At 42.3% G+C, this 27,036-nt stretch overlaps 1 protein-coding gene across 1 annotated transcript in view; it reads right to left on the bottom strand.

Moving 5' to 3' along the window:
• Window positions 1-27,036, bottom strand: part of TFRC (transferrin receptor) — a gene marked incomplete in the record, with an annotated part of 89,599 nt that overhangs the window by 27,399 nt on the left and 35,164 nt on the right. Inside the window, 10 exon segments of the mRNA XM_073626440.1 lie at window positions 11,820-11,939; window positions 12,030-12,178; window positions 13,170-13,309; window positions 14,732-14,842; window positions 14,952-15,074; window positions 16,112-16,205; window positions 18,883-19,023; window positions 20,496-20,700; window positions 21,307-21,511; window positions 23,478-23,523. Of these exon segments, the coding sequence (XP_073482541.1) occupies window positions 11,820-11,939; window positions 12,030-12,178; window positions 13,170-13,309; window positions 14,732-14,842; window positions 14,952-15,074; window positions 16,112-16,205; window positions 18,883-19,023; window positions 20,496-20,700; window positions 21,307-21,511; window positions 23,478-23,523 (1,334 nt within the window).

Raw genomic sequence — 27,036 nt, 5'->3', positions numbered from 1 at the left:
GAAAAACACAACCCCCTTCTCTATACAGGGAGGATTGGCAATTTGCCACTTCGTCAACTGTCCATTCCCAACTGTAGTAGGGAGCAGTGTGGTGTGAGTTTCAGTGCATCACACATCTTCGCGCAAAATTTACGTGTACAAAAAACCTATACAACTTTTCTGTAAGTCCTTGTGGTGACAGGCATTTTACAAAGCATTAAATTCAGGGCCAACTATTTTTAAATAAAATTGTTTTTTTAATCTAGTTTTTCTTCAAGACTCTTCTGTATATTGCTGCTGGAGCTCATCTCATCATGGGTCTCTTATAAGTTCACATAGAGGACTTTTTGGTCGATGTGTTGGACTGCAGAACCTGTTTCTAAAGGGCTTGTGCCACATGGCCTTTAAAAAAAAGGAGGAGCAACATCTTCAGATCCACCCAAGACCATTATTAAAATGATGCATGAAAGTGAGACCCCAAATTGTGGGGGCTGGACATCAGTTTGTAAGTGTCTATAAAGACAAAAGGGGTTACAACTTGAGTTTTACTCCTTGTCCCCTCCTTTTTCTCACTTCCAACCTTCCTGTGTCAATGCAAAGATTAGCAGATCTACAGGTAGCTCTGAACTCAGAAATTTTGAATGAAAATCACTCTCAGACTCCTTGCTTGAAGTATTTGGGTCTAGCCCTGAACACTGCTCAGGCCAGCGGGTGCGCAAAAAAAAAAAAAAAAAAAATTATATATATATATATATATATATATATATATATATATATATATATATATATATATATATATTTATTATGGATGGCATGAAAAACAGTGTCACAGTAATGTCTTCAGCCCCCCTTCATATCACTCCCCCCACACCATTATCCTCTGCCACCCTTCACATCACCCCCTACAGTAGTGTCCTGTGCCAACCCCACATCAGTGTGAGGAAAGGAATTATAATAGGGAATACACTAATGCGCAGCTATGTCAATTAAACATAAAACTAAAAAAAGTGCAAAAAAACGCGTCAAAAATTTGAGAAAACCAGAAACTGCTGCAACCACTAATAAGGTACACACTCTCACCGATGTAAGAAAAATGTGGTGCACTGTTCCAAATCTGGAAACACAAGCCCTTAGCCAACATAAAAGCATGTATGTATGTATGTATGTATGTATGTATGTCCCCCCCCCCATATCAGCAGTGCAATGCATAACAGATCTGTGAAAATATACAAGTATTGAGTATGATAAATGACTAAATGTCCAAAAACCACCAACTGTTGGTGCAAGTTGAAAAATGTGTGTAAACGTCTGAAATGCACATTCACATCAAACAATACAGGAAATCGTGCAATCCATTCATATTGTCACAACAACATGTCAGGAAACCTCCACGGGACAGTACCTGCTCACCTTAGGTTTAACTCCGCCTTTTAATATATCAAAGACCTGGAATAGCTCCAGTTAAGGAGATCTTCCTTATGGCAAACAGTAGATGAACTGGATACCCAAGACAAAGGGAACAGCATAGTATGCCTTTAAACAATGTATTTTTATCCAGTTAAAAAACACTTACATCCAATCCACTTGCCATATAGCAGCAAAATAAAACAATCCTCGGAATGGTGAATCACCTCCTCACCGCAATACTTCCGTGTTGGATACACAGGAAGAGACATCACTGGCTATGCCCGACCCATTGTGTCCTCATCACATTACTTCCTCAGGGTAGGGAGCCATGACTAACGCCCACATTAAGTAGCTGCTGTATGTTTAACAGTTGCCATAGTGACCAATGATTCATCGGGACCAGTTTCTCATTACACTATTAAATTGATTTCACATGGTCCTAACCTCATATTAGACAATTTTGATTATGTAACAATACCACCCAAATGATTGCAAAAAAAAAAAAAAAAAAAAAACACACCACACTTATTAAAATTTTATAATATATTTAACCACTTCAGCCCCGGACCATTTGGCTGGCCAAAGAGCAGAGCACTTTTTGCAATTCGGCACTGCATCGTTTTAACTGACAATTGCGCGGTCGTGCGACGTTGCACCCAAAGAAAATTCACATCCTTTTTTTCCCACAAATAGAGCTTTCTTTTGGTGGTATTTGATCGCCTCTGCAGTTTTTATTTTTTGCTTTATAAAACAAAAAAAAGCAATATTTACTTTTTGCTATAATAAATATCCCCCAAAAAAATCTTTTCCTCAGTTTAGGCCGATACGTATTCTTCTACAACTTTTTTTTTTTCAAAAAATGGCGCAATAGGCGTCTGATAGGTTTGCGCAAAAGTTATAGCGTCTACAAGATAGGGGATAGTTTTATGACTTTATTATTTTTTTTTACTAGTAATGGCGGCGATCTGCGATTTTTAATCGGGACTGCGACATTATTGTGAACACAGACAATTTTGACACATTTTTAGGACCACTGGCATTTTTACAGCGATCAATGCTTTAAAATTGCATTGATTACTGTAAAAATGTCACTGGCAGTAAAGGCGTTAACCACTAGGGGGCAGTGAAGGGGTTAATGTGTATCCTAGTGTGTGTTCTAACTAAAGGGGGATGTGGACTGTGCAGGGGACATGACAGATCGTCTGTTCATACTCTGTCTCGATCACCGCCGGGCTCCCGCGATTGCTCGGGGCACACAGAGAACTGGGATCTGTGTGTAAACACAGTTTCCGGTTCTCTGAAGGGGAGAACAGACAGTCTGTTCATACAGAGTATGAACAGACGATCTGTCATGTCCCCTGCACTCGAATTGGCTCCGTAGGCAAGCTTGGGGCGGGGGGGGTGCACACGCGCCTCCTCGTGGCAAGTCTATGGTACCGACGTACCACGACGGCGATTCGCACAGCCGAGCCATGTTGCCGCAGCATAACTGCGGCGGCTGGTCGGCATGCGGTTAAAAAAGATCTATCTTTATTCCACCTCTATTATTCAGATTAGAGAAACCCCCACCCCCAAGGACATTATAGTCTCCTGCCCATATAATTAGGTAATCGATAAATCTTCTGTAAAAGGTTCTAACTCCTTGAGTGACTGCACACAAACTTCTTCCCATTTAGACAAATAGATTAGCGACACTGAGCGCATATTTGCACCCATTGCTATGTCTCTAATCTGCATGTAGTATTCTTTGTTATGCCAAAATTAGTTATATAAACCATAACCCAGACATTCCAATATAAGATTTTTCTTTGCTTTTCAGATTACTAAATTTATCCAAGGCCCATTTTGATGCTTGTATACAAGGAAACATCTGCTGTTGCTAGCAGATAGTTGATTCTCCAATTTTAAATCTTGTAATATTTGTAGTTGTTTAGTATCCTTAAAATAGGATCTTGTTTACTGAACCAGGAGGTTGCAGATACCAATCTATATATTCCTCCAATCTTGCATTCACCGATTGGATCTAGTTTATGATGGATCTCCCTGGTATGTTATTTGGACCCTTATGTAATTTCAGAACTATATAATTGGTACCCTACAGGTATCCGGTAATACATACCATCCCTTCTCCTTAAAGCGGTTGTATACCCGCTGACTTTTTTTTTATACCCCTGTAAAAGCAAAAAGGCATAATGAGCATACTAGCTCATTATGAAATACTTACCTTAGAACGAGGCGTCGGTATCTTAGCTGGTCCAGCTGGGAAAAATCCAGCGCGTGGGAGTGATGACATCACAGCTCCAGCCACTCAAAGCATTGGAGCCGCGATACCTAGAAGACACGCCGAGGCAATATGTCAGCTACCTCGGCGTGTCTTCCAGGTATCGCGGCTCCAGTGCTTTGAGTGGCTGGAGCCGTGATGTCATCACTCCCGCGTGCGGGATTTTTCCCAGCAAGGTCCGGCATTTGCCGGGCCTTCAGCCGAGAAACCTCTGTGCGCATGCGCTGCTGCAGTCAGCGGCTCATAGCAAGGGGAGTATTTTTTTTTTTACCTACAAGTAAGCCTATAATAAGGCTTACCTGTAGGTAAAAGTAAAAAAATGGACTATACAACCGCTTTAAGGATCTTCCGCTTATTACCTTTTTTAAATCAGGCTCTCCAGCTCTTCCAGGACTGCTTGGTCAGTTTGTCCTTAATTTTTGATAAGTAATTATTACTCAGTTTATGCGTGTTGGGTGGTGCCAGTGACATCACTTCCAGTGCCTGAGACACAGAAGTATTGCGTTGAGGAGGCAATTCACCGTCCGAGGATTGTTTTAATTTTGCTCTATATACTACACAGCAAGCGGATTGGATGTGTTAACTGGTTTAAAATACATAAGTTAAAAAAGGCATACTGTGCTATTAGTTTATTCCCTTTTGTCCTGAGTATCCACCCTTAAGAGAAGTTCAACTTTAAATTTGCCATAAGAGCAAGATATCCTTAGCCGGAGCTATAACAGGTCTTTGATACATTAAAAAAGGCGAGGTTAAACCTGTAATGGTTTTAAACCTAAGGTGAGCAGGTGTTTCGTCACATATGGCAACCCATCACATTTGGCTACCAATCACATTTGGCTACCAATCACATTTGGCTACCAAATCACATTTGGCTACCAAATCACATTTGGCTACCAAATCACATTTGGCTACCAAATCACATTTGGCTACCAAATCACATTTGGCTACCCGCTGGAGTGCGCATGCGCGACGCCGCCATATGCGTTTTAACAGTTTTAGGACAAAAAAAAGAGCACCCTAAAACCGTCACAAAGTGACGTTCCGTCACTGCCATCTTGCTACACCCCGCAACACTTATGTAATTTCACGGATTTGTTATGCACAACACTAAAATACACACACACACACACACACAGTTGTGCTCATAAGTTTACATACACTGCAATAAAATCAATAATGGCAACAGAAACAGCCCAAATGACCCCAATAAAAAGTTTACATACCCTGGTGATTTTGGCCTGACATACACACAAGTTGACACAAAGGAGTTTGAGTGCCTATTAAAAAAAAGGTAACCATTCTCACCTGTGATCTGTTTGCTTGTAATTAGTGTGCATGTATAAAAAGGTCAATGAGTTTCCTGACAGACCCTAGCATCTTTCATCCAGGGCTGCACTGACTTTTCTGGATTCTGAGTCATGGAGAAAGCAAAAGAATTGTCAAAGGATCTGCGGGAAAAGGTAGTTGAACTGTATAAAACAGAAAAGGGATATAAAAAAAGATATCCAAGGAATTGAGAATGCCAATCAGCAGTGTACAAACTCCAATCAAGAAGTGGAAAATGAGGGGCTCTGTTGAAACCAAACCACGGTCAGGTAGACCAACTAAAATTTCAGCCACAACTGCCAGGAAAATTGTTTAGGATGCAAAGAAAAATCCACAATTAACTTCAGGTGAAACCCAGGACACTATAAACATGTGGTGTGGCTGTTTCAAGATGAACAATAAGGAGGCACTTGAAGAAAGATGGGCTGCATGGCCGAGTTGCCAGAAGAAAGCCATTACTAAGCAAATGCCACAAAGTATCCCGCTTATAATATGCTAAACAGCACAGAGACAAGCCTCAAACCTTCTGGCACAAAGTCATTTGGAGCGAGATCAAAAATGAGCTTTGGTCACAACCATAAATGCTACATTTGGAGAGGAGTCAACAAGGCCTATAATGAAAAAAGGTACACCATTCCTACTGTGAAACATGGAGGTAGAGCGCTGATGTTTTGGGGATGTGTGAGCTACAAAGGCACAAGAAATTTGGTCAAAAATTGATGGGACAATGAATGCAGTATGTTATCAAAAAATACCAGAGGAACATTGGCATTCATCAGCCAGGAAGCTGCGCATGGGACGTACTTGGACATTCCAACATGACAATGATCCAAAACACAAGGCCAAGTTGACCTGTCATTGGCTACAGCAGAATAAAGTGAAGGTTCTGGAGTGATCATCTCAGTCTCCTGACCTCAATATCATTGAGCCACTCTGGGGAGATCTCAAACGTGCAGTTCATGCAAGACAGCCCAAGAATTTACAGGAACTGGAGGCTTTTTGCAAAGAATGGGCAGCTTTACCATCTAAGATAAAAGAGCCTCATTCACAAATACCACAAAAGACTTCAAGCTGTCATTGATGGCAATACACGGTATTTAGAACTGGGGTATGTAAACTTTTGATCAGGGTCATTTGGGTAGTTTCTGTTGCGATTATGATTTAAAAAGAGTAAAACAGTTTATTGATAATAAATGGCTTCAGCCAAACACCAACCACGAGTGAAAGATGTTTTTGTGTTATTCATATTCTCTGAAAAATGGGCAAGAAAATCATAAATTCTGCCAGGGTATGCAAACTTATGAGCAACTGGCTAGAGATAGAGATACATTTCTTTATCGTACATCACAGGACACAGAGCCTCAGTATTCACCGATGGGTTATATAGGCACCACTAGGTGATGGACACTGGCACACCCTAGACAGGAAGTTTAGCCCCCTATTTAACCCCTCCCCTAACTGGGAGTACCTCAGTTTTTTCGCCAGTGTCTAAGGTGTTGGTCATGAGTAAAGATGTGCTGCGCCGAGCTCCGCTGGAATATTCCTTACTGGGGCAAGCCATGCAACCGGATCCATTCAAAGTGCTTTTTCTAGGCCGAATTGAATGGTACCCGGGCCTTGTGTCCGAAGAAACCAGGTTTTGTCTAATGCTTCTTTTGAGAAAGCTGGACCCCGGGACTCAGCATTTGTTTTTTTCAGCCATATTCCTGGCGGGGTGCTTTACAGGCCCAGAGCTAGGATCCCCCTTTTTTAAAAGGAGGCCCTAGTCCCTGAAGGTTTTTTCAAAACGGAGCCCACCTTGGAGGTGAAGATTGGGTCTGTTACCACAGAACCCTGCAGCTGGATAAGGTAAGGGAGATTCCTAAGAAATTTTTCTAGTTTCTTATGGTCTTTTCTCCTTTAAAGTAATGTTGCTATGCCCAACGTCGCCACCGGGGGCTGTCAAGAGCACGTACCTTCCATGCTTGTCTCTCTCGTCAGTGATCAAGCTGCACGCTCCTCCGAGCCCAGGCTTAAGGTAGGATGTGGGATGGGGGGCGGGCGGCTTTTTTTCTCTCAGAGAAGGTCTCCCCACAGCTCTTCTAATCTAAAGGCAGTCAGCGGTATCCGCTCCACCTCCCGCCGCCATCATGGTGGTTCCTCATCCACCTATCCTCCGCCCCCCCTCCATGGCGATCCGATCAGGATCGGAACGCGCGGGAAAGCAGTGCTTGTTTAAAAGAGGTCGAGGAGCAGTATGGGGGCTTGGAAAAAGGGGGCGGAGAGTTAGTGTGGCGTCTGGCGTGGGTTGACGCCCCCACGAGGGCTAATTGAGGCTATAAAATGCACTCTTTTGCAGGTGCACAGCTCAAGGAGGGACACGGATGGAGGGCGTGTAACTGTGGCTGACACAGGCAGCATTTACTTAGCACCAGACTGGGCCTTTTATAGCAGCGGTAGTTGCTGGACTATATTGCTCAGCAGTACGTGCATTTCTGGTTGTACCTCGGCATTTGTGATTGGCACTATGGGCAGAAGAGGTACGGGTACCCTGAGAAATAGGGGCTCAAGGAGATCTCCCTCAGGCTCTGAGGGCCCCCCCTCTGCAGCACCATCTCCTCCTGAAGAACCTAGGGAGGCTGGTCAGGATGAGCCATCAGGGTCAGGGGCTACATCTGCTGCTGGCACTTCAGCCCCTGTATTCATCACTCAGGAGGTTTTTTCCTCAACCATAAGTGGATTAGAGGAAAGATTAATGGCCGTGATTACATCTTCACTAGGGGGAAGAAAGCGCATTAGATCCCCTTCTACCCAGGGCCCTCAAAACAGAGGAACTCTGGGAAAGGGGAGATTATTCCCCCTCTGGGAGATAGGGATGAGGATGACGACTCTTTCGGGGAATCTAGTGAGGAAGGTTCCTCTCCGGCTTCACAGGCTGAGAAATTGCTGGTGCAATCTTACTGAAATGGTCCGCTCCACATTTAGGTTACCCGTATCTGAGCCGCTTAAGAAACCAACATCTAGTTTTGGTTTCACTTAAACCTCCTCAAGCTGCACATACTTTTCCTGTTCATTCCCTGCTGGAAAAGCCAATTTATTCTAAGTGGGATCACCCAGATAAACATTTTTTCCCTTTTAAAAGTTTTCAACTCTTTATCCTATGGAGGAAAAGTTCAAAGATGTGGGGTATACCGGCAATTAACGCCGCTATCTCCTCTGAACAAAAATTTGACTTGTCCGGTTGACAACGCTCAAATGCATAGGGATCCATCTGATAAAAAAGATGGAATTCCTGTTGAAAAACGTTTTTGCCTTGGCAGGTTCAGTAGCTCAACCTGCAATGGCGGCAATTGGGGTATGCCAGTCCTTAAGAGATCACTTTAAACATGTGCTCAGGGTTTTCCCTGAACAGCAGGCTCAAGAACTAGCTGAGCTGCCAGCAGCCTTGTGTTTTGCGGTTGATGAAGAGATTCTATCCTTCAGACCTCTCATCTTACGCTTGGGCTGGTACATATGCATAGAATCTTGTGGCTGAAAAGTTGGTCAGCCAAAACTTCATGCAAAAAGCTCCTGGCGGGGTTCCCTTTTCGCGGTGATAGGCTGTTTGGGGATGACTTGGACAAATATATACAAAAAGATATCAAGTGGGAAAAGTACCCTTTTGCCAGTTAAGAAAATGAATAAAAGTGCTTCATTTAAAAAAGGACTCTTTCTCCAGCTCCTGGAGCATCAGCCTCCAAGCAGTCACGACGGCCTCCACCATCAGGTTCAGGAGGTAAAACTCAGAGTTAACCCCAAGGACAAAAGAAACCCTGGGGAAGGAAATCTACAGACATTAAAGCCTCTTTAAGAAGGGGCGCCCCTGCTCGTTCGAGTGGGGGGAAGACTGCTGCAGTTCTCAAGGGTCCGGCAGGAGGAATTTCAGGACAGATTGGTGATCGCCACAATAACTCTAGGTTACAAACCAGAGTTCACAGAATTCCCGTCTCCTCAGATCAAATGTCCCCAAAGACCCAGAGAAAAAGAAATCTCTTTTCCAAGCGTTGGATCAACTTCTGTCGCAAAAAGTAATCATGGCAGTTCCCATGCAAGAGCAGGGGTTGGGCTTTTATTCAAACCTATTTATGATGCCAAAGCTAAATGGAGATGTCAGACCCATCCTGGATCTCAAAGATCTAAATCGGTTTCTAAAGATTCGATCTTTTCGCATGGAATCAATCCGATCTGTAGTCTCCATCTTACAAGGAGAACATCTGGCATCAATAGACATCAAAGATGCTTACCCGCATGTACCTATTTTCCCCGATCAGAAATATCTGCGTTTCGAAGGAGAAAATCGTCATTTCCAGGTTGTAGCTTTGCCTTTCGGTCTAGCTACTGCATCTCGAGTGTTCACAAAGGTCCTGGCTCCTCCTCTGGCCAAATTAAGGGCCCAAGGTATAACGATTGTAGCGTACCTGGACGACCTGCTCTTAATAGACCGGTCGGTAGCCCATTTAGACCAAAGCTTGGTCACCAGAGTCAACTACCTGGAATATCTAGGTTGGGTTCTCAACCTAGAGAAGTCTTCTTTAAAACCAGTAAGAAGACTAGAGTACTTGGGTCTAATCATAGATACAACCCAAAAAAGGGTGTTTTTACCCAGGCAAAAATCAGTGCAATAAAAAGGTGCTGGTTCAGCTAGTCAGGGCAAATAAGAGTCCTTCTATTCGCCTTTGTATGAGATTGTTGGGAAAGATGGTGGCTTTGTTTGAAGCGGTTCCCTATACCCAGTTTCAGTCAAGACTGTTTCAAAACAAAACCCTTTGTGCCTGGAACAAGTCCAGGCACTGGATTTTCCAATGCACTTATTTCCAATAGTGCGCCAAAGTCTCAGTTGGTGGGTGGTACCCGAGAATCTGCGGAAAGGGAAATCCTGCCAGTCACCTGGAAGGTGGTAACAATAGATGCCAGCCTTTTGGGTTGGGGAACTGTTCTGGAAGAGGCGACTGTCCAAGGGAAATGGTCCAGGATCGAAAAGACCTAACCTAGGGGGTTAAAGCCCCCCTGAATTCCTGGGACTTGAATTTAGTTCTGTCGGCTTTACAGAAACATATTCCTTTGTTTTTTTTGACAAGGAAGCTAGTTTTTCTGGTAGACATTTCTTCTGCAAAAAGGCTATCAGAATTGGCGGCTTTCATGTAAAGAGCCATATTAAATCGTTCATAAGGATAGAGTAGTATTACGTCCTCGTCTTCTTCCAAAGGTGGTTTCAAATTTTCACCTAAACCAGGATATTGTTCTGCCTTCATTCTTCCCAGATCCCTGTTCTAAGGAAGAAAAGTCGCTACATTCTCTGGATGTAGTGAGAGCAGTCAAAGTCCATTTGGAGGTGACCGCTCAGGTTCACAAAACGGATGTTTTGTTCGTGTTGCCTGAAGGTCCTAAGTTAGTACAGGCAGCGTCGAAATCCACCATTGCTAAATAGATTCGCCAGGTAATTTTTCAAGCTTACGGGTTAAAAGGGGGAAGTTCCACCTTTTCAAATCAAGGCGCACTCCACAAGGGCTGTTAGTGCTTCTTGGGCAGTGCATCACCAGGCCTCCATGGCTCAGATCTGTAAGGCCGCAACTTGGTCTTCAGTCCATACATTCACCAGATTCTATCAGGTGGATGTGAATAGGCATGAGGATAGCGTGTTTGGGCGGAGTGTACAGGTCCTTAGGTCTGATTGCTCTTGGTTTGTGTCCCCTCAGGTGGCATTGCTCTGGGACATCCCATCAGTGAATACTGAGGCTCTGTGTCCTGTGATGTACGATAAAGAAAATAGGATATTTATAACAGCTTACCTGTAAAAATCCTTTTCTTGGAGTACATCACAGGACACAGAGCTCCCGCCCCTCTTTTTTGGGGGATATGTATTACACACGTATTGCTTTGCTACAAAACTGAGGTTCTCCCAGTTAGGGGAGGGGTCATATAGGGGGCTAAACTTCCTGTCTAGGGTGTGCCAGTGTCCATCACCTAGTGGTGCCTATATAACCCATCAGTGAATACTGAGGCTCTGTGTCCTGTGATGTACTCCAAGAAAAGAATTTTACAGGTAAGCCGTTATAAAGATCCTATTTTTTTTTTTCTTTAGCCCATTGAGCTTTTATGTTGGGTAAGGGGTTGTGTTTCTATATTTGGAACAACGCGACACATTTTTCTTTTACATGTTGTGAGGAAAGGAAAACCAATAACTGTCATTTCCTTATTTACATGTGATCAGCTGTAATTGGACACATGGGTAAAGAACCTCATCATAGACTCTACTAAGATGAGTAACACGCAGTTTCCCAGGGACAGAGGGCACCACTGATTACCGCACTGCGGGGCAGCAAACGCAGTGGGGGGGGGGGGGGGGGGGGGGGGGTGGACGACTCCACATGAACGAGAGAGCTACCATCCGTCCGTCATTTGTCAATACAGCGGGTGGGAGTTGGTTAAACTACTAAATACTTGAAGTACATTTTACCAAGAGTTTTAGGCAAGAAAAAGGGACTGACACATCAACTAGGCATTTCTTCTGTATGAAAAGAATCAAATACTAAAACTACAATAAAGTGTAACATGCTAAACCACCTAATGCTAGACAAGTTTTGAATGCTCAACACAAATTTGAGGGATTCGTTACATGTAGTTCTAAAACGTCGTAGGGCAAGCAGAAAACCCAAATGGAGCTGTAACCAAGCCAGGTATATTTCACCAGAGGTGTCAGAAATAAGCCAGCAGGTGACTTGGGTCACAGCACCTGGCTTTAACTAAAATATTACTTTTAGTTTGAACTGACCATGCAACAATAGCCAAGATGTACACATATACTTGCCTTCTTTAACCATCTGCGTTATTACACGGGCAACTTCCAAAAGAATCGATGAGCCAACAACCGCTTTAGCAGCACCAGTGCTCCAGGAATCTCTCTGAGCACCAACCACAACATAACGATCTGTAGAGATAAGAAGGAGTTTGACTGGTTTAGGTATTATACAAAAACAGGGGGAAAAAAAAAAAAAAAAAAAAGAAGACACAAAATTACCTGGATCTTCAAAGCCTTTGATAACGCTAAACACATTGAGAATTTTCTTTTCAGCCACAACATTCTGCACCAGAAGTTTAACAGTATACGGGGCTTTAAGCCTGCAGCCAGCTTTCCAATCTTTTGGGCAACCCTCATTGTCCAGTTTTCTGAAGGTTGTGAGGGGGGGGGGGAATTAAAATAAAAAATACATATATTTTATGCAAGAGTATAGATATATTTTTTCTAATTACACACAAAAATATATCAGGGATTCCTTTAAAACAAAGCCAGTTTGCTACCCTTCAGACTTTAAGAGGGCTAGACTGGTCAGTGGAAGGAAAAGTGCCCTAGTGTTGGTGTAAGTGGGAGAATACTGCCCCTAGGACAGGTTAACCACTTCCATACCGGGCCTATTCTGGCACTTCTCTCCTACATGTAAAAATCATCTTTTTTGCTAGAAACCCCCCCCCCAAACATGTGTTTTAGCAGAGACTCTAGGCAATAAGATTTTTACGTCACATGGTATTTGCTCAGGAGTTTTTCAAACTTTATTTTTTTCCCTTTTTTTTTTTTTGAAAAATAGATCTCTCTTTCCAGGAAGAGGGGAGGGGGGAGAAATGCCCCCTCCCAACGCCTGTAGGAACAATCAAGCGGCTGAACTGCCGCTATGATTGTTTTTATGGTGCACAGAATAGCCGACAGTAAAAGATATCCAGTTGATGCCTGTAGGTGCAGGGATCACTCAGATATCCACTGAAAGTCAAAGATGTCGTATGATGTCCTTGGGTTGGAAGTGGTTAAAGAAAAAGCAAACAGCCACAACCACAGGGGAACACTGGCTCTATTGTTGCTGTGATGGATACATTTAAACTGATTGGATCCTGAACCCCCACATAATAGGGTTTCAAAACCACTACAGATTTGTACAGGCACCTCTAGGCACTGCCTACCTGCCAGCAGTTATGCCATCTCTTTGCATATTTGCTTTAAAAAAAATCACCTAAAGTTTTAAAAACATTCATTGGAAAGAGAAAAAACAAAAACCCTAAACAAACCCCACACAAAAGATACAGCTCACAGTACCAACATCTTAATGCTACAGTCCAAAAAAAAATTAGACCTACTGTACATGTAGAAACCAGTTGGTAGTTATCATACCCAAGCAGATCCTTTCCATCCTTGCTAGAAAGTGTCTGAACTGGAATTCCTGGCAGTCCAGAGGATCTTGATGGAGGGAACTGTGTATGGTTAAATGATGGGAAACCAGGTGTGTAAGGATCTCCAGTGCCAAAATGAGCCTTTGGGATAAGGAAAAAAAAAAAAAAAAAAAAAAAAATCAAGTTTTTAAAGTTTAACTACACTTTTACCCAACATTTGTACCTGACCCAGTCTGGGGGGGCAGGAGGAGCAAACACCCCACACACACACACACACACATCCCTCAGGTTTTGTTTCTTTAAAAATGCTGCAATGACATCCCAAGTAGTCTCAACCCTGCCCAAATTTCATCTCGCAGGGTTTACATATCAACTTCACCACCTCCTCATCTACAATATATAATGGAGGTGGTGCTCGGTAGTACAGCAAACAAGAACTGGGCAGGGTGATTGCATTTCAGTGCAGCACTCATGTTATCAGAAGACAAAAGTGCATTTTTTGGCAGGAACAAACAGGTAGTTTTCCCACACTTGCACATTTCCTCATGTTATGTGTCTTTAAACGTGTTGTATGTATTGCAGTGGTGTACTGCCTATTTGTTTGCCCAGGCAATAAGTGACCCCTCTTGCAAATGCAGCTGTAAATAACGCAACAATTTCATCCTTGATACAGAGGGAACAGCTCTAGACCAGAGACTAGCGAATACCTTGTGTGTCGGATTTTATGCTGGTCTTGAGAACAGCATTAAAAAGGATGCTTATGAAAGTTTAATGAAAATATGGTAAAAAGTAATTCCAGTGCAGAGGCTTACAATGGAGTAGAGTGACTGGCATTGAAGGTTGTGGTAAAAATGGAAATTGTATAAAAGGAAATGCTTTAAAAGCCCATAACACAAAAAAAAAAAAATAAATAAATAAAACACACAAATACAAATTCAGTCATTGGTGTAGTTATGGCCTTTGCATACTGCCTCTACCCCAGCATGCAAAAGGATACCCATATTGCACAAAAGGCACGCCCAACTAATGCATATTATATTTTATGCTATGTGCATGTAACTAATGGGTCTAATAGACCCCAATGTCATCCATGGGCCTCAATGAAGCCAATTAATTCCCCTTTGATCAGCTTCTTTCCTAGCTAAACAAGACATGGAATGACAGCCAATATACATCAGCAAGAAGAGTATAGGATTGTGGCAGGTTAAGTGAATCACTTCTACAAGAAAAAACAGACAGCTGAAGTGCGCACACGTGTTTAAGTGCTGCCGCGAGCCTTGCGCTGGATGTGCATCAATAAGGTAAATGTGAAGAAAAGGGGAAAGGAGACAGACAGCTGAAGGTATAGAGAAAAACTGGACTGCAGGATACTGTAGCTATGAGCAATGCTATTTTTGACATAAGAAAATTAAAAAAAAAAAAAAAAAAAAAAAAAAAAAAAAAAGGGGGAATGCTTTTATGCCAAGAATATCCTCTTCAGCAATTGCATGCTATTCCCTACAGTACCTTTATGAAATGCCAAAATTAGTATCGTGACAAGCTCTAAAAAAATCCTTAACTTACATGACCAAAAGGAGACTCAATTTCTTGGTTAGCATTAGAAGGAAAGGTGAAATCAGAAGGGTCAGGATATATCAAGACACCAGCAGCTTGAGCAAGTTCAGCATTTCTAACCTAAAAAAAAAAAAAAAAAAAAAAAAAAAAAAAGTGGGAGGTTACATATAAGATATCCAAAGTATACAAGATGCACAATGGATATAGAATGGGCTACAGATAAAATTACCTTTTCAGAGAAGCTAATTTTTCCTGAGCGTAATAGAACCAATACACCAGTCATGTTAATGTTACTAATACGCAGATCATCAAAGTCCTGTGGAAGTCCATAATGACCGTATACAAGGCTAGCCTTAAAGGAAAATAAATAAATAATTAGACACAGGTCTATTTAAATTGACCTTTATGTAAAGAAAAAAACACTTTAAAAACATTTTACCAACATTCAATCTTCTGCTTCCCCTGCCCTACCAACTCTCATGGTAGCACAAGTCAAATAATGTGAACCTGAGCTGAACAAATATTGCACTGATCAAAATACTGCATTAGGCAGGCACATAAAAAAAAAAAAAAAAAAAAAAATTGCTGAAGGGGAGGATCATCCAGTTTGAACTCTAGCCACAGCAAGAATCTTGTGCAGATAAAAACCACCTTCAAAAAATAGTAATGGCTGGCATGACTAAGAGGACCAGTGGCGCATCCACACGATTAGTGTATTTGCACATATGCAAGGAAAGCAAGAAAGCCTCTGGGGAGGATGGGCAATATAAACACCCAAACACTATTTGCGAAAAAAAATAAGACAAATTTTGTAATTCTAAGCATTTCCCTACCTGGAAGGGTAGGGAAATGCTTATAAGGTACGTGATCCTGCGCAGCGGTGCCACTTTGCTGCTGTATATGCAAGTTGTACACTCGGCAAGTGGTTGAGAAAATAGTTGAGTGACTTGAGTTCTGCTTTAACTTCAGTTGGTCCAGTAAGCATTTAAAGCAAAGCATAATAAATCCTGTATAATAATAATAATAAAAGTACAATAGCCTTTTTTTCACCATAAGATACTTATTTTCACAACATAAACAGGGAACAAACCCCCCCCCCCCCCCATCAAGAATCTGAAAGCTGTAGTCAAGAGTTTTACCTACAGACACTGCTAATCCAAGCAGCAGGTTCCACTGCTAAAACCACTGCAATGTCTTAACTCAACGGTAACAGTACTCTGACACTATGCAGTCCACGTAAAATCTTTGTACCATTTTGTGGATGCAAGAGCAACATCCACCCACATGCAGGGGCATTTTACAAGGTCTTCCTCATGTCTTTACCTGTAAACTGCGATTTTATGTGTTCTACAGAAAGATTTCAATGAGAAATTATGAGCATCAACTTACAGTAACAGAACCCGCAGGGCTGTATGCCACATATGAAGTTAGCTCAAAGTCAGCCTCTACAATGCCAGGTTTAAGAAGCTGTACTTTGTTCGATCTGTTTAAAATACAAGAAACATTCAGCTAGTTACTGACAAAAGGGGACAAGAAACAGACTCTAAACAAAAAAGGGATATTAAAGTCAAAATTTGTAACAGAGGGAAAAAAACCCCCCACAACAATACACTTATGATATTGCACAGAGCAACCCCTTACATCTACCTTTAGTGGTCTGCTTCTCCTCTTTTCTGAGTGCCCCAAGGTAGCATGCCGCGTGCCCTCCTAAACCGGGCTGTGGGTCCACAAACACCCCCCCAGTCCTGCCTCACAGGATTTGTGAGGGAGAACAAGTAGTGGGGTGTTTTGTTTTTTACCTTAATGCAGGGAATACATTTCAGCTTTAGAAAATACATACACCTCGATGGTATGTAGATTCAGCATGCATGCAAAAGCTTAAAGCGGAGTTCCACCCTAAAGCGGAACTTCCACTCATCGGATTCCTCCCCCCTCCGGTGTCACAATTGGCACCTTTCAGGGGGAAGGGGGGGTGCAGATACCTGTATAATACAGGTATCTGCACCCACTTCCGGGAATAGCTAGCCGCAGCTAGCCGCAAATCCCCCGCCCACCCCCTTTGTGTTGTGGGAAATACACAGTTCCCACAACACAACGGGGACCAGTGTAGACGCGCAGCGCGACTCGCGCATGCTCAGTAGGGAACCGGGCAGTGAAGCCGCAACGCTTCACTTCCCGATTCCCTCAGTGAGAATGGCGGCGGCAGCACCCGAGGACCGAGGGACGGTTCGGTCTCGGGTGCCGACATCGCTGGACCCCAGGACAGGTAAGTGTCCTTATTTTAAAAGTCAGCAGCTGCAGTATTTGCAGCTGCTGACATCTAAAAAAATTTTTTTTTGCGAAACTCCGCTTTAAGGCAGCTTTCTTAGAACCCTTACATAAGCCTGGGAGTTGGTAGCCAAAATGATACAGGTTCACACCTTGGTTGGATGTTAAGCAATATGCGCATTTGTGGTGCACTTGGGAGCGAGTATGAGCAAATACTAGTTAACATTGTTATTGAAGATCACAGTGCTGATAGTGCTGTATAGGCTGGGCATGCTTAACAGCTTGCCGCCCGTCGGCTGTCATGACGGCCAGGCGGTGCGGCTCTCGTTCTGGGAGGGCGTCATATGACGCCCTCGCCTTCCCAGCCCACCAGGGGGGGCACGCCCGCCGTGTCACTAGGCACCCGATACGAGTGCCCGGCGGCCGCGTTGTCCGCCGGGCACCCGTGGTAACACGGCAGGACTGTGGATCTGTGTGTATAAACCTGTCAGAGGAGAGGAGATCGATGTGTGTTCTCAGTATAGAGCAACACCGATCGATCGGTCTCCTCCCCTTGTGAGTCCCCTCCCCCTTCAGTTAGAAACACTCCCTAGCAACATGATTAACCCCTCGATCACCCCCTAGTGTTAACCCCTTCCCTGCCAGTCACATTTATACAGTAATCAGTGCATTTTTATAGCACGGATCGCTGTATAAATGTGAATGGTCCCAAAATAGTGTCAAGTGTCCGCCGTAATATCGCAGACACGATAAAAAAAAAAAAAAAAAAAATTATAATAAAAATGCCATAAATCTATCCCCTATTTTGTAGACGCTATAACTTTTGCGCAAACTAATATACGCTTATTGCGTTTTTTTACCAAAAATATGAAGAATACGTATCGGCCTAAACTGAGGGAAAAAAATTTGTTTAAAAATAATTGGATATTTATTATAGCAAAAAGTAAAAAATAATGAGTTTTTTTCAAACTTGTCACTCTTCTTTTGTTTATAGCTCAAAAAATAAAAACCACAGGGAGGTGATCAAATACCACAGAAATACCAAAAGAAAGCTCTATTTGTGAGGAAAAAATAAAAATTTCATCTGGGTACAGTGTTGCATGACCGCGCAATTGTCAAAGTGTGACAGCGCTGAAAGCTGAAAAATGGCTTGGGCAGGAAGGGGGTGAAATTGCACTGTATTGAGATGGTTAAAAAATACGTCCACCTTCAATAAAAATGTTACACCAGTATTCAGTGTAACTAATGCAGCAGCCTCACATCCACCCCACCCCCACTGTGAGACAGTCACAAATTAAAACCAGCATGGCCGAGCGGGCTTTAACCCACTTCCCCTCATAGGGGACTAACATTTCTGATAAGCAAGTGTCTGCAGGAGCCTGACATTGCACCCGCAATCTGATTACAAGTTCTATGCTTTCTAGGCTCCATGGTAAAATGTAAATGCAGATTTTTTACATCCAAAACCATGTGCATTTATTTATTTTACAAAAAAGGTGAACTTAGTAGACATGCCTGTACACATCGCTGTATACTATATGCATCTGGGGCTACATACATTTCATACAGCACTGCTGACAGCCGCTGCATGTGTTCATGAAGGAAATGTGGAGGTTTTAAACACACACAATAAAGTTCTGCAGTGTGCAGTAACCCATAGTACATCAGATTAAAGATTGCCATTTTTATGCTTTAAATTGTGGCACTGGCTTGCAGATTAAGGGGGGGGCGACAAAAGACAAAACAAAAAAAAAAAAAAAAAAAAAAAAAAAAAAAAACACAAATTATATGCTGAAAACACTGGTGCACTTTAACCTAGGTGACATACTCTGGCCACATACATGTATGACACTTTTAATGCTCTTACCATGCAAGTTACAAACACAACCTACCCGCTTTTGTCTTGTAAGGTGACATAATGCTCATCACTCCACACTTTGTCCAAACCCATTTTTGTAAATTCGCGATCCATCAATGCAGCCAAAGATTCTTCATTGACAGAGCCAGCATCACGAGTTGAACCATACAGATTGCTGTAAAATTATGGCATATGGATTCAGCTGTAAGTAAGCAAGTACACCCAAAAATATAGAGTTTCTGAACCCTGTCTTTATGTCATTGAGGATGTTCAAACAAAATTAAGTACCGACTCTCCATTTCACAAACCAGTGCTGCTCCCATAAAGTCAGTCATAACTATCCTTAAAAAAAAGTAATACTGCAATTGCAATGTCTGCAAGCACCTGTGTTATTCTACACAAATTGTCCCCCTCCATGTGTCTCTGTAAAGCACACTAGATCCAGGCTGTGCACATTGTCTTGAATGCTCCCCAAGTTGAGAGCAATTTGAGATCTCAAGGAGTCAAGCCCTGTCACTTATCTGTAAAATGTCAGAGCCTCTTCAGTTTTAACTAGCACCGCAGGGTACCTATACTTCAAACACTATTGTTACCTTTACAAATATGTTATGACGGCAAGTTCACTTTAATGGCTTGGTGCCCGCCCAAAGTAGTTGTACCACGAGCAGGCGGCAGCACCAGGCCGGGAGACATATCTGTACAAAGCGACCTTTGATATTTTTTTTATTTTTTTTATTTTTTTTTTTAAATTGGATAGGTTTTATAACGATACAGATAAAAAATAATTTTCAAAATTTGTCTTTGTTTATAAAAAAAAAAAAAAAACCCAGTGGTATTCGAATACCACCAAAAGAAAGCTCCGTTGGGGGGGGATTAAAAAAAAAAAAAAAAAAAAAAAAAAAAATTGCGTACAGTGTTGCATGCCCATGCAATCGCAAGTTAAAGTAGCACAGTGCTGAATAGCAAAAAAAAATGCTCTGGTCATGAAGGGGGTAAAACCTTGTGGAGCTCAAGTGGTTAAAGAATTATTTCACTTTCAGGAAATGTTACACCTGTATTTAGGGTGCAACATGTTCCAGCTCCTGCTCAAGCCTCCGATTGTCATAGCAGGAGAGGGATCCTTTCTCCCACAGCCATTATCACATTTAAAACCGGCACAGCTCAGCCCACACAGCTGAATCGTACATTCACAGGGATTCGTGAGCGAGTCAATTTTTTTCCCCTACAGGAACCTGCAAAGTATTGCTATTAGTAATCACCAGTGCACTGCTTTGCAGGCTGCTGTAGGAAAAAATAGATTTGCACATTTAGCCTGGGTATACACTGTCACGACTTTGAATCCAACATCCCTGCATGACTTCATCATGGCTTGCATACGACTGCAAGTCAAAGTAAGCCGTATTGAAGTTACACCAAAAGTAGTGCAGGAACGGTTTTCTAAGTCGGAGCGACTTGAGTCACACCAACTAGAACGGTTCCATTGCAGTTAATGAGGCGTGACGGGTCACGTGACTGAAGTCAAGTCACGGCAGCGTGAATTGGGGCTTACCTGCAAAAATATGCTTTTATGAAAAGTACATTTGGCATTTAACAGACCACCAAGTTATGAGACAGACTAGTTTGAAGCCAACTTGGATTGTTACATACTTAATGCTTGTTTCAAAGTTAAGGAGTTCAATTTTTTTATCCAGGATCGGCTTCAGATCAGACCAGTATAAGACACTAGGGCTGCCCTGAGAATGTTCCTCGTCGACCTCTTCCTCTACAACCTCATCCTCATTGGTACCATCTACTGTAGTCTGTTGTGCAGCTGAAACACGTCCTCTATGGCTCAAGTATCCAATCAGAAAACCTGCAGGACAATAGTAAAAAAAGTTAAAGCTGCAGAAGGGAAAAAAAAAAAAAAAAAAAAAAAAAAGGGAGGGGGAAGACGTACAGAAAGCATGAGGCAAACCCAAGTCACCAAAATCTTAAACCATAACATTTTTAAAAGTTTGCTTTTCATTATATGTATGTGGCCTTTATTAACATAGTAGCTGGCATTACTACTCCCAAAAGTTCTGCCACAGGATAACTTGCTAGACATTGTGCTTTCTCATTGTCAGCCAGTCACAAATTTCCTCACCCCCCCCCCCCAATCCAATCCCTTGGAGCAGCTAAAAGGCTGGTCAAGCATGAGGGAGTGCAATCAATGCTAGAGTGCAGGTAACCAAAGTGGTTGAAGTAGCCCCAGGATTTGACAAAGTTTTTCTCTGTTTGTCAAGTTTTATCTCACTGAACAATATAAGGGGATTGCTCAGAGCTGGATTAACTCTTTGTGGCAAGACTGGGCTCAAATGATAGGAAATCTTAAAATCTACATTATGACAAAAAAAAAAAAAAAAAAAAAAAAAAAAAAAAAAAAATCCAAAAAAATTCTGGTTTACATCCACTTTAAAACAAAAGTTTTAGTATTTACCAATGAAGAACAGCAGAACCACTGCCAGGATTTTAAGACACAAGCTTCTGCTTCCATTGTTTCCCTCTCTGGGATTTATAACAGGTTCTCCCATTGTTTCGCCACACTCTTCATCATCTGCCAGTTTCATTTCCACCTGGCTAGCATCCCCATCTGTCTGCGGCGTCAAACTGAAGCGAGTGTATGCGAGAGGGACCCTGCCAAACTAGTAAACATTTATTACAGTTTAGAATATGAAAAAGCTTGAGAACATTACAATCATTGTCCAAAACCAGAAATGGGTAAATCAAAATATCAGATTTTTTTTTTACATTTAGAGACGTGTGCTAAACAGATATATCATAAAAGTGGAAAGGCATTGTACACTTTCAAATGTTTTATGGTTTTAATGAGGTATTTGTGAAGTTATAGTCCCCCGTGTCATTTGCTTGCCTTACAATGATGGGCTCACTTGTTGTGGCTGCAGTTTATAGTGTCAATGCTGATCTGTTACCCTACACCCATGTACTCATTAACCTAACTTGTTACCATTTGCCAAGACAGGCAACCTCTTGTTCCAGGCCATGCATAGTCCAATCCATCTTCTCTGTTGCATCACAAATGTGTTTCATCTCCATTAGCTCTCACATTTCTTCGCTCCAGGAAGGAAATTGCACTTCCTGTCCCAGAGATGCAACAGGAATGTTAGGGGTAATCGCCCAAAGTGAGGGGATTTCTCCTCCGACAGTTGTCTTCTTTGGAAGATTTACTCTCCTGCTCTGGGGTCAGCTCAAATTTGCATTTTCCCTCACTTTCCCTGTGACAATGGTCACCTGCACAAATACCGGTGATTCTCCCGATTTAGGATGCAGACAGGAAAAATAGACACTTTCCCACTGTAGCCAAGTTAAGAAAAAAAAATTGTTTGCCTATATACAGTTTAAAAGGCAACCAACATTTCCACAAGATATTTGTATTGGCAATCTGAATATTTTAAAAGACTGACATGCAAAAATGGCATTTGCTCAGAAGTTTCCTTTTGGTGAAGGATTTCTATACATTTGTCGGAAAACAGGGTACAAAGTCATCCTGTACACTGTATACATTTTTCAAGTGTGATAACTACCTTTTAAAGTGGTTGTAAAACATGTCTACGAGTTCCTGGCATCGCAGTCTCCGGTGCAGTGATTGGCCGGAGCTGCGATGACATCACTCCCGCGCGCGGAAGCCGCCGGTAACGGCAGATATGAGCCGTTGCTTCAGTGCGCCGACGTCGGGACATGCTGATAAGGGGGAGATCTCCTAAACCATGCAGGTTTAGAAGAGATCCATGGTAGCTACAGGTAAGCCTTATTATAGGCTTACCTGTAGTGAAAAGTGGTCTGTAAGGGTTTACAACCACTTTAAAAAAGTAACACTTAGCATGAGTCAGAGACCATGATCGTGAAGGAAGACTAGGAGCAGAGGTTATTGGAGGGTGCTAAAAATGTGGCTCAATCACATTTTTACCACCCAACTGCATGCCTAAACTTAGCCTAAGATGTCAGTGATGCCTGTTTGCATATATTCTGCACATAAAAGCTACAGATCATCATTCACGGCTGCCCAGATCCTGACAATGTTGTGACAGGTTGAAGTGGGCATCACACCCACAGTTCATACTACACAAGTCAGTTATTACTACGACCTTTTGAATTAACAAATGGCAGTTGATACAGATTAGCAACAAGGGCGTCACTCCTTATAGAATGAGAACAGAGGGATATCAGGCATCAATAGGCCCTGAACCAGACATTCCAAAGTATGTAGGGTGCATGATTGGCACTCAAAATCAAGTAATGTATGCTAAGGAATAGAGAAGGGGAAAATAAATAAATAAATAAATAAAAAAGGGGGGGTGGGGGTAAGGTAGGAATTGGGAATTTGGAGAAGGAAGCAGGTGGTTAGTTGAGCACATTTAGGATGGCTACAAGACGGGTGACGTTAAGGCTCTAGTAAAGTGGAAACAAAGCCAGGGGGTAAGAAATTTACCCATGGCTTCCAAATTCACACTTAGACTTTGTCACGCAAGATCGCCTCGATTTTGCCATGAAACTTAGTCTGTGTGATTAAATGTTTTCAATATACATAGGGGGGGGTAGTGGTTCCAGATCTTATATGTTACACAGAAAGCAAATAATGCAACTACTTACAAAGTTTGTAACCGCAGACCTTGCCCTTTCCATCTTGATCAAGCCCCTAGAGGGGGGAAAAAAAAAAAAAAAAAAAAAAAAAAAAAAAAAAAGTGAGAAATTAGTGTAAAAACGCCTCCCTTCACAGAGCACACACACACACTTGTAAAAGTATAATACCCAGTATTTATCAAACCTATAAATAATGCAGCCAAATATGCGCAGCCTAACAAGTAATGCACTAGTGCTTCTACTGCAAGATTAGTTGGGGTCAGTTTTCTTTTTCACCCCTTTGTTTTTACCTGGTAATCCTGCCATTAAAAGTATAGCTAAAATATTTTTTTTTGGAATGGAGGGAGATTAGAAACATCCAACATAAAAACGTCAGTTTTTTTGCTGTCTGGGCTACAGTTAGGCCCCTTTCACACTTCTACGACTTGTTCCACAATTTTGTACTGCAAAATCGCATGACAAGTCTAGAGGTCGACCGATATGGGTTTTTCTCTGGCCGATGCCGATATTTAGAAATCGCGGTGGCCGATGGCCGATATGTGATGCCAATTTTTTTGGGCCGATATATTAGGCCGATTTTTTTTTTTTTTCTTCATCTTATAAAATCTAACAGTTAGACCCCTTTCACAATGGGGCATTTTTCAGGCGCTTTTGGGCTAAAAATAGCGCCTGTAAAGTGCCTGTCAAACGGCTCCCCTGCAGTCTCAGTGTGAAAGCCCGAGTGTTTTCACACTGAGGCGATGCGCTGGCAGGATGTTAAAAAAAAAGTCCTGCAAGCAGCATCTTTGGAGCGGTGTATACCACCACTCCTGCCCATTGAAATGAATGTGCACCGGTGCAGAATCGCCTGCAAAGCGTTTTGGCAGCGGCGCATTTAACCCCTTCCTCGGCTACTAGCTGGGTTATAAGCGCCCTGCTAGCAGCCGAATAGCGCTGCTAAAATGATGGTAAAGAGCCGCAAAAACTAACAGCTTTTTACCGTCAACGCATGCCCGCTCCAGTGTGAAAGCAACCTTCAGTGATACAGAAAATTTTTTACATTTAAACAAAACAAACCTCCAATCAGTTCACTTGTATGTAGAATTTAGATGTGTTTTTAAAAAAAAAAAAAAAAAAAAAAAAAAAAAAAAAACACACTCTCTTAAAGTGGAGTTCCACCCAAAAGTGGAACTTCCACTCATCAGATTCCTCCCCCCCTCCGGTGACACAGTTGGCACCTTTCAGGGGGGAGGGGGGTACAGATACCTGTATATTACAGGTATCTGTACCCACTTCCGGCATAGATAGCCGCAGAATCTGCGGTTATTTACGCAACTTCCTGCTCCCTCCCCGCTGCCTGCTGGGAAACACACGGGTCCCAGAGGCAGCAGGGACCATCCGTATTGCGCTGCGCGACTCGCGCATGCGCAGTAGGGAACCGGGAAGTGAAGCCGCAGGGCTTCACTTCCTGATTCCCTTACCGAAGATGGAGGCGGCAGCACCCGAGGACGGAGAGACAGTTCAGCCTCGGGTGCCGACATCGCGGGCGCCCTGGACAGGTAAGTGTCCATGTTTTAAAAGTCAGCAGCTGCAGTATTTGTAGCTGCTGACTTTAAAAAAAATTAAATAAATACACAAAAACAGGTAATCAAAACTTCTGGATGAAAAAAAAAAAAAAAAAAAAAAAAAAAAAAAAAAAAGGGCCAACTTTACTGCTTAGGTTTTTTTTAATTTGTGTATTTTTTTTTTTTTTAAATTGCATTTGAAAGACCGCTGCGCAAATACCGTGTGACATAAAATATTGCAACAACCGCCATTTTATTCCCTAGGGTCTCTGCTAAAAAAATATACATAATGTTTGGGGGTTCTAAGTGATTTTCTAGCAGAAAATACAGGATTTTTACTTGTAAGCAACAAGTGTCAGAAAAGATTTAGTCTTTAAATGGTTAAACTGAGAGCTTCTACACACTGAGCTCAGTTCATTCATAAGTGTAAACATTGTATCCTTCAGGTTCTTTTTATCAGATTTGGCAGGCTGCCCAGAGGAGGGAGAAGTCACTTCACAGTTTTCAGGCAACTTGTATTGACTTCTATTACAGAAGTCATTTGCAAGTCACACTGAAGTTATATCGGCTTTTTTTATCAGTACAATCGGCTAATGCCGATTAAGTAAAAAACCCCAACTATCGGCCGATATATCGGTCGACCTCTAGACAAGTCATTCTCCACGATTTTCAATGACTACCATTCATATTGGCACGACTAAGGTCGTGCCGACTTCAAAGTAGTCCCTGCACTACTTTGGTCCAAATTCCATGCGAGTTGATGTCCATAGACCTCAATGTTAAACCCTCAAGTAGCATGCAAATCGTACCCGAAAAGACACAATTTCAGTACGACTTTGTAAGCATAAGCTGTAAGCACAAGCTGAGGGACAAAGCATTTGTAAACCCCAACCCTGTAAAGTTGTAACAAAGTAGTACCGATTCCAAATCGCAGCAAAATCACGTTAAAAATCGTGCAACTTTGAAGTCGCACAAGTGTGAAAGGGGTCTTAGGGATATTCATCCTCCATTTGTCCTGTTAATAGCAAAGTAAAAGAAAAAAAAAAAAAAAAAAAAAAAAAAAATTGTTGGGTTACCCGTTACTGCCTCTGATGCTGGGAGGCCCAGCATCACAGAGGAGAATCTTCCTATGGGGAAACTTTGGATGGACACCCTCTCACTTCTCGTTTTGACTATGGGACAGGAAGGGAAAGGAAATCTCCCCAATAGAACCACTTCCCGACTCATCTGAGAGACTAGTGACCTAACCCTGGCTGCACGGATGAATCATGAGGTAACTTCACTAACACCTTTAAGGAGATCATAAACCAAGCTGTGATATCACAGTATTCTGATTCTGCGCACATGCATCAGGAAATGTATTGATGTAATGTGCTTAGTCTCGCACTTGCAAGATATGGCATTAGGCTCATTTGCTTGCTCCGAGATCTTTGGGCAAGTATGGACTTTTCACATGTAAAGTCTTAATGCGAACACACGAGACAAACTACGCAACTCAAAATGGCGGTATGAGAGCAAGGACACCAGCATCACAGAGGCAGCCTGAAAAGGATCCACAAGACAAAGACAGCATGGACATAGGCAAGTGTGCTTGCATGCACCTTATTATAGATTGGCTTTTTTGCAAGGGGGTGGTGGTGGTCTGATTTTTGTGGAATAGATATAGTACAGACGACATTTAAACGTTCAGGTTAAAAACACACTTTAAACAGACTTCTATTGTTCTACGTTTAACCACTAATTTTATAAATATTTACAGTATAAGGATTTCAACTGTGTATAGCCTGACGATATAGGCATAAAAGTTTTACAGGATCGCAGGCCAATACAGCGAATCACAAAAATGGCTTCAGCTGTCCCTCCATCCATCAGGAAAGCTTTTATTAACAGGTTTCATGCAAACCACTTCGGGGAATCAGGAGCGTGATGGCACATACATTGGCGCCGCCTGTATGCAACGTCCTTACACACCCTATTCCCAGAAGTGGTTAGCGCCTGTCCCAGGCTACAATTCTGTATACAGA

The sequence above is a fragment of the Aquarana catesbeiana genome, linkage group LG04 (assembly GCF_042186555.1).
Source record: "Aquarana catesbeiana isolate 2022-GZ linkage group LG04, ASM4218655v1, whole genome shotgun sequence".
In the NCBI taxonomy this organism is placed as follows: domain Eukaryota; kingdom Metazoa; phylum Chordata; class Amphibia; order Anura; family Ranidae; genus Aquarana; species Aquarana catesbeiana.
Note: the sequence above shows the minus strand (reverse complement) of the source record. Positions and strands in the feature narration are given on the sequence as shown.